This window comes from Sturnus vulgaris, unplaced genomic scaffold (genome assembly GCF_052056855.1).
Source record: "Sturnus vulgaris isolate bStuVul1 unplaced genomic scaffold, bStuVul1.hap1 Scaffold_194, whole genome shotgun sequence".
In the NCBI taxonomy this organism is placed as follows: domain Eukaryota; kingdom Metazoa; phylum Chordata; class Aves; order Passeriformes; family Sturnidae; genus Sturnus; species Sturnus vulgaris.
Window position 1 is genome coordinate 1519241 of NW_028276164.1, and position 8766 is coordinate 1528006.

Below are 8766 nucleotides of genomic sequence, written 5' to 3' on the forward strand. Positions count from 1 at the left end.
TCCTTGAGCAAGAGCAGCTCCAAACGTGTCTTCCAAAACCCAAAGCCTTGAGTAGCTGCCCACCCCCGCCCTCCTTTTTACCTGGGCCAGGCCAACCTTTTGTTTTCTAAAGCACTAACCAGTAGCTGCAGTTAGAATTTTCTAGCAATTCATGGGAAAAATTCTATAGGTAAGAAGGAACAAAAGAAAAGAAACCTAACCCCCAATAAATAGGTAAATATGTAACAACAGTAAATATCTAACAGTAAATAAATATCTAATAGATAAATATCAAACAACAGTAAACATCTAACAACAGATAAATATCTAATAATATATAAATATCTAACAGTAAATATCTTAACAGTAGTAATGTCTTGCACAGTTGGCTATCATGCAAAGAAGAATCAGGATTATTATGAACAGTTCTTTAGGCACAGGATTAATTTAAAAAATGTTTTCATCTGCATCAGTCTCTATTTTCAGTTGTTTCAGGAACAGAACCCTTAACTCTGGAGCAGTGAATCCAAGGTCCTTTGCCAGCAACTTTGACTGAGGTGAGGGTGGTTAGCAGGACTTGGAATGGTCCTCTCCACTTGGCTTGTAGAGGATCACTGTCCCACCACTTCACATAGACCCAGTGTCCAGGCTGGAAGGGATGTGCAGGTGTGTCCAGTCCTATGGGTCTGGATAGCAGGATGTAATTCTGGAGCTTCTGCAACGTGGAACCTAAAGCCATTAGATATCTCTGTAAATCCAGTTTCCCCTTCACGTGAATTTAACCTGGAACATGTGGAATCTGATATGGCTGCCTGTTGTAATGCAATGGGGGTTCTTCCCTTTGTGGCAACTTCACCAGCCTGACCGGGTTACGGTGTGGCTAATAATAATAATAATAATGATAATGATAATAATAATAATTAGAAGAAGAAGAAGCGGGATGGGAATGATGGTGCCTGTGATACCCTTTTAATCCATTTGTGAACATGTGATCTGAGAGGCTGCATCCAAAGACCAGGGGGAGGGATATACACAGGGATACCCGAGGGCAAAGGTCCAAAGACAAATGAGAATTAGGGACGTGTCTAGGCATGCCTGACATGTCCTTACAAATCCCATGGTTTTAGGCTAAAGCCTCTGCATCTGCAGGGCAGGGGCCAAACCTAATGTCTAAGGCCTTGCTTTTTAACAGCCTGCCTCCCAAGGTCTTAAATTTGTGCTTTCTTTATAGGGAATTTGGGCTAAATCCCAGTCCATCTCAGCCAAATCGACTACCACAGGAAGAGGCTGGATCCAGCTCTGGGGATTGCTCAGGCAGTGATTCCTGCCGGGATGAGAGAGGGTCATGGTGTCACCCTGTCCCTGTCCCCATCCTGCAGGATGGACCTTGCTGGAGCCCATGGAGAGTGAGAGCTGCTCCGGAATTCCACCTGATCCTGTCCCAAACTTGCTCCATCCATCCAACTGATCCTGCTCTGGAACACCTCCCTTATCCCACTTCATCCATCCCACACCAATCCTGTTCCATCCATTCCACGTAATCCCGCCCCACCCATCCTGTTCCAATCCCTCTCTGGAATTCCAACCAATCCTGCCCCATCCATCTCACACAAATCCTGCCCCATCCATCCCACCTGATCCCGCTCCAGAATCCAGCCGTGATCCCACTCCACAATTCCATCTGATCCTGTTCTGGACCCCTACTCTGATCCAGAATCCCTCCCTGATCCAAATCAGTCCAATCCTGCCCCGATCCCCCTCTGATATCCCACCCTCATCCCGCTCCATACCTGTGGTCAGGCTGTTGTTCCCACATCATTTCCTGCAGAAAGAGAAGATCCATGAGATGCTAGCACGGATCACACACCAGGATTAACCCCAGGATCCATCCTGGGATCTGCACAGAGGGGATCCAGAGCTGGATCCACCACTGGTACTCACCGGCTGCCATGCTGTATTCATTCCTGTCCCTCCTCCCTGTGGAGAAACAGAAGGATCAGCTTTGGTGGCACAGGATTCCCAGAACAGTGCCAGGTGGATCCATGCCCCTTCCCAGCCCCCATCCCGTGTGTTACCGGATTGGTGCTTCCAGACAATGAATCCAATGAGGACAATGAGGATGATGATGGCAGCGACGGACACGGTGACCACCACGGTCACCAGATTCCTGCCAGCTGTCGGCTCTGGGAAATGAGGGATGGTGAGGAGGGGGAGGGGAATCTCCATTTGGGCATTCCAAATTCCCAATTCCCACATTCCACATTCCCAGCCTCACCCCAAGCGTAGATCCCGGGCTCCAACATTCCGGGATGCTCCACCCGGCACCGGTACTGCTCCCGCTCCTCTGGCCACGCCTCGATCCTGGCCCAGGTGTGGAAGGTGCCGTCGCTGTTGGGAACGATCCCGCCCCACTCCGTCTCCTGATCCCAGATTTCATCCCCCTTCATCCAGTTGACTGCGATGGAGCTGGGGTAGAATCCGTACGCGTGGCAGGACAAGATCAGCGTCCCGTGTTCCTCTTTTCCAGACACATGGACATCAGGGGGCTCTGGAATGGGATAACAGTGAGAGACATGCATGGAAGTTCATGGGAATGGGGGTGAGAGCTGTCAATGGAATTCCAGGGGAATGGGATGGGGGTGGGATCTGCCCCTGAAATTCCCACAGGAATTACTGTGTTCCCAAGTCCTCCATTTCGAAATCCCACATTCCCACAGGAATTCTGCTCCCACCTTTGCGGTCCAGCTCCTTCTGCCCATATCTGACGTATTTCTGGAGCCATTCCAGGCATTCATGTTCCAGGTAATTCGTCCACCTCTCAACCTCGTCCGTTTCACTTTCCCAGTACCTCCTGGTCACCTCAGCAGCGCTGTCGGCCGCCACGAATCTCCTGGATCCCAGGTCAAAGGAGAGGAAATCCTGCCCATTGTAGCTGTACCGCTCAGATCCACGGACGCTCCCGTCAGACAGGAGGTCACAGCCGTAGAGCCGCTGTACGGTGCGGAGACCTGGGGGGATTGTACCCAGAGTCCCAGTCCCACAGAGCCCCTTTCCAGTCCTATGGAGCCCCAGAGTCTGATGGAGACCCACAGAGCCCCATTACAGCTCCATGGATCCACATCCCAACCCATGGATCCCAACTCAGCCCCACTGTTCCCATCCCAATCCCACAGATCCCATCCCAGCCCCATGGATCCATATCCCAAACCCATGGATCCGCATTCCAACCCATGGATCACAAGATATCCCATACCAGCCTAATGGATCCCCATCTCAGCCCCTTGGCACCCTGTGAATCCACATTCAAGCCCTACGGATCCCCATCTCAGCCCCACGGATCCCACCCCAGCCCCACAGGTCCCCGCACTCACCCCTGCTCTGGTTGTACCGGTCCCGCAGTGTCTCCAGGTTCCAGGCATCCATGTGCTGGTTCCTCACACAAATCTGAGTCTGGCCATCCCAATATCCCGGCTCGGCTCCATCCTCCATCCACTGTGTCAGTGGCACCGCCCGGCCCCGCTCGCTGTCACAGCGCAGGAAGGGGATCCCATCCAGGTATCCCATGGCCATGAATTGGGGGATCCCCGGGCTGGGCTCTGACACGGCCACGTGCAGGTTACGCAGGGAGTGGAGAACTGGGGGGACACGGAGATTTGAGGGGGTTGAGGGGGTTATGGATCAATGAAAGAGGAACTGGGAGAGCCGGGAAGGAAGTGCATGAGGTCCCAGTGTCCAGGAATGGGGGCTCAGGGGACTCCCAGTGTCAAGGAAAGAGGGATACAAGGACTAGGAGAGCTGGAACAGGGGTTCCAGGGAATCCCCGGGCCCAGGAAAGGGGTTCCAGGGGTCCCCAGTGCCAAGGAAAGAGGGGTCACAAGGTGAGGAGACCTGAGATGGCAGGAATGCGGGACTCAGGGGTCCTTGATGCAGAGGGAAAGGGGGAGTGGGGATTGAGAAAAGCAGGAATGGGGGTCCATGGGGTCTCAGGGTCAAGGAAAAGAGGGATCTGGGGATGGGGATGGCGGGATGGATGGAAAAGGGCGTGCAGGGGGGGATTGGTACTGGATAAGGGAGTGTAGGGGGGGTCTCAGTGCCCGGGATGGGAAATTCAGGGGGGTCCCAGAACCCAGAATCCCCCCGGGACCCTCCATGACCCTCCAGAGACCTTCCTGGAACCTCTGAGACTCCCTCACAGGACGAGCAAGGGGTGGAGAACTGGGGGGACGCAGAGATTGGGGCGGGTAGGAAGTGGAACGGGGAGAGCCGGGAAGGGTCCAAGGTTCAAGGAAGGGACTGGGAGAGGCGGGATGCGGGATCCAGGGGGTCCCTGTGCCCAGGAAAGGGGGTCCGGGGGTCCCCGGTGTTGAAGGAAAGGGGGTCTGGGAGCTGGGAGAGGCAGGAATGGAGGGCATGGGGATCTTTGGGTCACGGGAAAGGGGAGGCTGGGGTTGGGAGAGGCCAGCAGATCTCGGACGCGCAGCTTGGGAGGCGGGAAAGAGACTGAGGGAGTGCAGTGGGAGAGAGAACAGGGGGGAAGGGGGAATTCCAGGGAATTCATCTGGATCCCATTGGATCCCCGCTGCGACCCCCCTGAGACGCCTGGGACGCCCGGGACCCTCTGGGACTCCGTTTCGGGAAGCGGCGGGAGTGGAAAACGGGGAGGACACGGAAAGTTGGGAGGTCTGGGGGATCCAAAGGTAGAGGAAAAGGGCAGGAACGGGGTCTGGGAAAAGTGGGATGCGCGAAAAGGGGCTGCAGGGGGGTCCTAGGCCCAGAAATGGAGATTCAGGGGTGTCCCAGTGCCCAGGAATGGGGGTTCAGGGGGGTCCCGGTGCCCGGAAATTGGTGATCAAGGGGGTCCCCGTAGCCAGGAATGGAGGTTCAGGGGGGTCCTGGAGAAGGGCACTGGGGGGTCGCAGGAGGTTTAGAGGGTTCCGGTGGCCGGAAATGGAAGTTCAGGGTGGTCGCGATTTCAGGTGTCCCACTCACCTCTTGTCGCGCCCCCCGGGTCCCAGAGCAGCCCCAGGAGGCCCAAGAGCAGCCCCAGACCCAGCGCTGGAGCCATCGTTCTGCTCCGCTGCGGGCCCGTCCGGCCCCGACCCAGCACTGGCCCCGCCCCCAGAGCCGCCTCCAGCTTCGCCATTGGCGCCGCTATTTCCTGTTCGCCAATAGCAGCCCGCTTTCTCAGTGACGTCACAAATCGCCGGGTAGATCCCGGTCCCGCAGGTTGGGACGCGGAAGCGAAAGCGACTGAGTGAGCGCGGTGCGGGGGAGGGGACGGGGGAATTCCAGGGAATTCCTCTGGATCCCCGCTGCGAGTCCCCTGGAGCCCTCTGAGAATCACCTGGGATCCGTCTTACAAAGCGCCGGGAGTGGAGAACTGGGAGGACACGGAAATTTGGGAGATCTGGAGGTGCAAAGGTGAAGGAAAAGGGCGGATCTAGGGTCTGGGAAGGGCAAGAAGCCTGAAAAGGGGGTGCCGATGAGCAGAAATGGGGCTTCGGGGAGGCCTCTGTGCCAAATGAGAGGTTACAGGGGGGTCCCGGTGCTGGGGAAGGGAATTGAGGGAGGTTACAGGACCCAAAATGGGGATTCCGGAGGTTTCCGTGCCCGGAAATGAAGGTTTAGGGGGTTCCCGGTGCCCAGGAATTGCGGCTCTGGGGGGGTCCCACTCACCTCTCATCGCGCCCCCAGGAGCCCCAAGAGCAGCCCCAGACCCAGCGCTGGAGCCATCGCTGCCGTCCCCGGTCGCAGCTGTGGCGCAGCTCGAGAGATGCGAAAGTGAAAGTGCCCGAGGGAGCATGGGGAGAGGGGGAAAGGGGGAATTCCAGGGAATTCACCTGGTTCCCCTCCTGGGACCTCTCTGGATCCCTCAGGGATCCATCTGGGACCCTGCACAGCCGCGCACTGCGGGACCCCCGGGCCGGGCTGTGCTGCGCTCCCGGAACCTGCGCTCGAACTCTGCCCGGAACCCGCCGGGTTCGGCCCGGAGCGGGGGGAGCTCCGCGATCCGCGGATCCGATTTTTCCTGCGGCTGCGGGTCCCATGCGGAGCAGGACTGGGCGCTGTGACCCCGATCCCTGATTCCCAGTCTCCTCTCTCTCCTTTTCCCGTTCTCTCCCTTTCCTTTGGGTGATCATACATCCCAGAGCAGCTGGAGAGCCCGTGCCCAGTTCGGGTTTCCCAGGAAAAGGAGGCCTGGGGGTGAGGTGCCCTGGGCTGGCCGGGAATGGGGGTTTGGGCGTCCCCGGGATCACGGAAACAGGGGAGCCAGGGACTGGCAGAGGAGGATTCCCGAGAAAAGGGGTGCAGGGGGGTCCCAGTGCATGGGAGTGGGGCAGGGCGGCTGCCGGGAAGGGACTGGGATGGGCTGGGACAGACTGGAACATCGAGGTACACCAGAACTGGGACAAGAACTCACTGGGAGCAGAACTGCGTCATTATGGATCATACTGGGACCACACTGAGGGTTAGTGGAAGCAACTGGGAGCATGCAGGGGTCAACTGAGATACTGAGAGAGCCTATTAGTGTCTTGGATCATCCTGGGACTGACTGAAATCATACTGGGAGTGATCAGATCTGTAGCAGGGGTGATTAAGAGAAACTGGAATAATGCAGTTGTAACTGGGATCATACTGGGAGCAGCTGGCCCAGGCTGGGGTCATACTGGGACTGACGGGGTCCAACTTGGAGTGATGGAATAACACTGGAAGTATCTGGGAGTAACTGGGATTATACTGGAGGTGGCAGGGATCAAACCGGACTCATAGTGGAAGTGTCTGGGAGATACTGGGATCATACTGGGGTGACTAGACTTATACTGGGAGCAACTGAGACCATCGGGGGGGGAAATGGCTTCATAGAAGGTGTGACTGGGTTCATACTGGAACTGGGGCGACACTGAACTCTTATTGAGAGGGACTGAGAGTGAAAGGAACCATACTGGGAATGACTGGGGGCGACTGGGATCCTACTGGGAGTGATTTGGAACATACTGGGAATGCCCAGGATCATACAGGGGGAGACTGGGAACCACCGGGGAGGCGGCCCCAGCGCAGGTGGGAGCCGCGCTCGGTTGTGCGGGGGCTCGGGGCTCGCTGCGGGCCGAGGGGGCGGCAGGGGGCTCTGGCGGGTTGGTTGTGCCGGTGCCGGCCCGTGTTGGCGCTGGGCTGAGGGCGCTGCGGGAGCGGCTGCCCGCGGTCTCCTTCCCGCTGGGGCCTCGGCAGGAGCCGGTGCCGGAGCAGCGCTGGCTCGTCCCGGGTCCTGGGGGTAGCACAGCGGTGGCTGCCCCGTCCTCGGGACGCAGCGCTGGAGCCGCCTCCGAGCTCCGCCGCGGCCCCTCCTGGGCCACCACAGACGCTGCGGTAATGGCGCCTTTGCTGCGCCAGGGGCGCCTCGCCTGCAGCACTGGGGCGGGGCTTGTCCCCCTCTGCCCAATCAGAGCGCGAGAACGAGGAGTGACGGCATATTCAGCCAATCGCAGCGAGGGGCGGGCTCTGCACACGGCACGGACTCCTCCTCCCTTTCTCCGAACTCTGCCATTTCTCGGAAACCTCGCCTGAGACGGGGCCCTGGCGCTGGGCCCGGCCCGGGCAGGAGGCCAAGGAAGCGCTGCTGCCCTGAACCGCCGGGAGCTCGGGGTGAGTCCAGGATGGAGACGGGACCCACCTGCAGCCTCTGTAGGAGCCCCGGCCGGAGCACGGGATGACTGAGAGAGGCCAAAACCTCTCTGTCACTTCCCTCCTCACACTGCGCAGGGAACAGAACACATTAAGAAAGGCTCAAGGGTCTGGATAAGGGCGGGGAGAGTTTAATCACTGGTCAATACACCTGACTTGGGGGAAATTAATTGAATTTATTATTGTGATAAATGTGATTCGTGCTAATTGTAGTTATATTAGCAAAATTGTATTTAGATCAATAGAAGATAATTGTTACAGAGTGAGGGGGGAGATGGGTGAGACAGGACAAAGGACATCTTCCAGATGTTGGGAGTCGAAGGAGGATGTTGGAAGCGAATAGTAGAAGGACGTAGGTCTGATAAGTAGCATTTAGAAATAGAATTTTGACCTGGAAATGGGCCAAAATGGGACGATTCCAAGCATGGGATTTAATTCAAGTCTTGTTATGGAAAACATCTGCTCAGTCACACAGTGGGCATGCACTACCTGCAGGTCACACAGCGGACACTGATGAAGATGATGAGCCTTCATCGGAAATAAGACCCTCAAAAGGATGAGAGACCCCCTAACCCATTAGTAGAGCATGCGCCGTACAACATAGTGATGTAGATTTTAGGAATAGAAACTAGGAGGAGTTCTCTAGAAACTTCTGTAGCACATAGTATATAAATAGGATTTTTGGCCTTGATGCTTTGGTACGTGAGGAATGGGAGCCACTCCCCGTATCCCCGGTCGGTTTTGCTTATGCTTTATACGAACCTCAATTATACTAAATTAAATTCTCAAATATATGCATTTTGATTGTATTCTTCTCCAATACTTTAATTGTATCCATTTATAATTGTTACTATTAAAAATTTGCTGCTACATTTAATCTCGTTGCTTGATAAACTGGAAAAATAGAACGTCATTCATAACATTATCAAACAAGTCAGAGCAAGAGAATGAGAAAATAATTCCTACAAAAACATCTTCCCCTCACCCTTCCCGGATTTCCCGTTATTCTCCATTCCCTCCCCTGTCCCCACACAGGGGATGGGGGTCACAGTCAGATCGTGTCACTGTTCCCGGTTCCTGTCTGCAGTACAGAGGTGGCTGCCCTGT

At 56.0% G+C, this 8766-nt stretch overlaps 1 protein-coding gene and 1 long non-coding RNA gene across 4 annotated transcripts; one reads left to right on the forward strand and one right to left on the reverse strand.

Annotated features, from left to right (window-relative positions):
* Positions 1-237: 237 nt before the first annotated feature.
* On the reverse strand, positions 238-5782 carry LOC106864676 (class I histocompatibility antigen, F10 alpha chain-like). 3 transcript variants are annotated; one of them, XM_088157913.1, is made up of 8 exons: positions 5656-5782; positions 3351-3614; positions 2712-2987; positions 2255-2527; positions 2055-2162; positions 1921-1956; positions 1770-1801; positions 238-708 (listed from the first exon to the last, which is right to left on the reverse strand). In XM_088157913.1, the coding sequence occupies exons 1-7, from the start codon at positions 5780-5782 to the stop codon at positions 1776-1778; spliced, it is 1110 nt and encodes a 369-aa protein (XP_088014039.1). In that variant the 3' UTR covers positions 238-708; positions 1770-1775. The 3 variants fall into 3 exon arrangements, with proteins under 3 accessions (XP_088014039.1, XP_088014038.1, XP_088014037.1); XM_088157912.1 differs by lacking the exon at positions 5656-5782 and adding an exon at positions 4969-5122 and having other exon boundaries at positions 238-694; XM_088157911.1 differs by lacking the exon at positions 5656-5782 and adding an exon at positions 4969-5122.
* LOC148218176 (uncharacterized) lies at positions 5261-8531 on the forward strand. The gene is made up of 2 exons (XR_015800537.1): positions 5261-5400; positions 5674-8531. It is a non-coding gene; the product is annotated as an uncharacterized LOC148218176 (long non-coding RNA).
* Positions 8532-8766: the final 235 nt, after the last annotated feature.

Coding starts and splice junctions, on each gene's coding strand:
- LOC106864676 (XM_088157912.1), bottom strand. CDS start 5,122: ATGGCGAAGCTGGAGGCGGCTCTGGGGGCGGGGCCAGTGCTGGGTCGG. Junction 2,988..3,350: donor CCGGTACAACCAGAGCAGGG/GTGAGTGCGGGG, acceptor CAATCCCCCCAG/GTCTCCGCACCGTACAGCGG. Junction 2,163..2,254: donor GCCCGGGATCTACGCTTGGG/GTGAGGCTGGGA, acceptor CTCATTTCCCAG/AGCCGACAGCTGGCAGGAAT.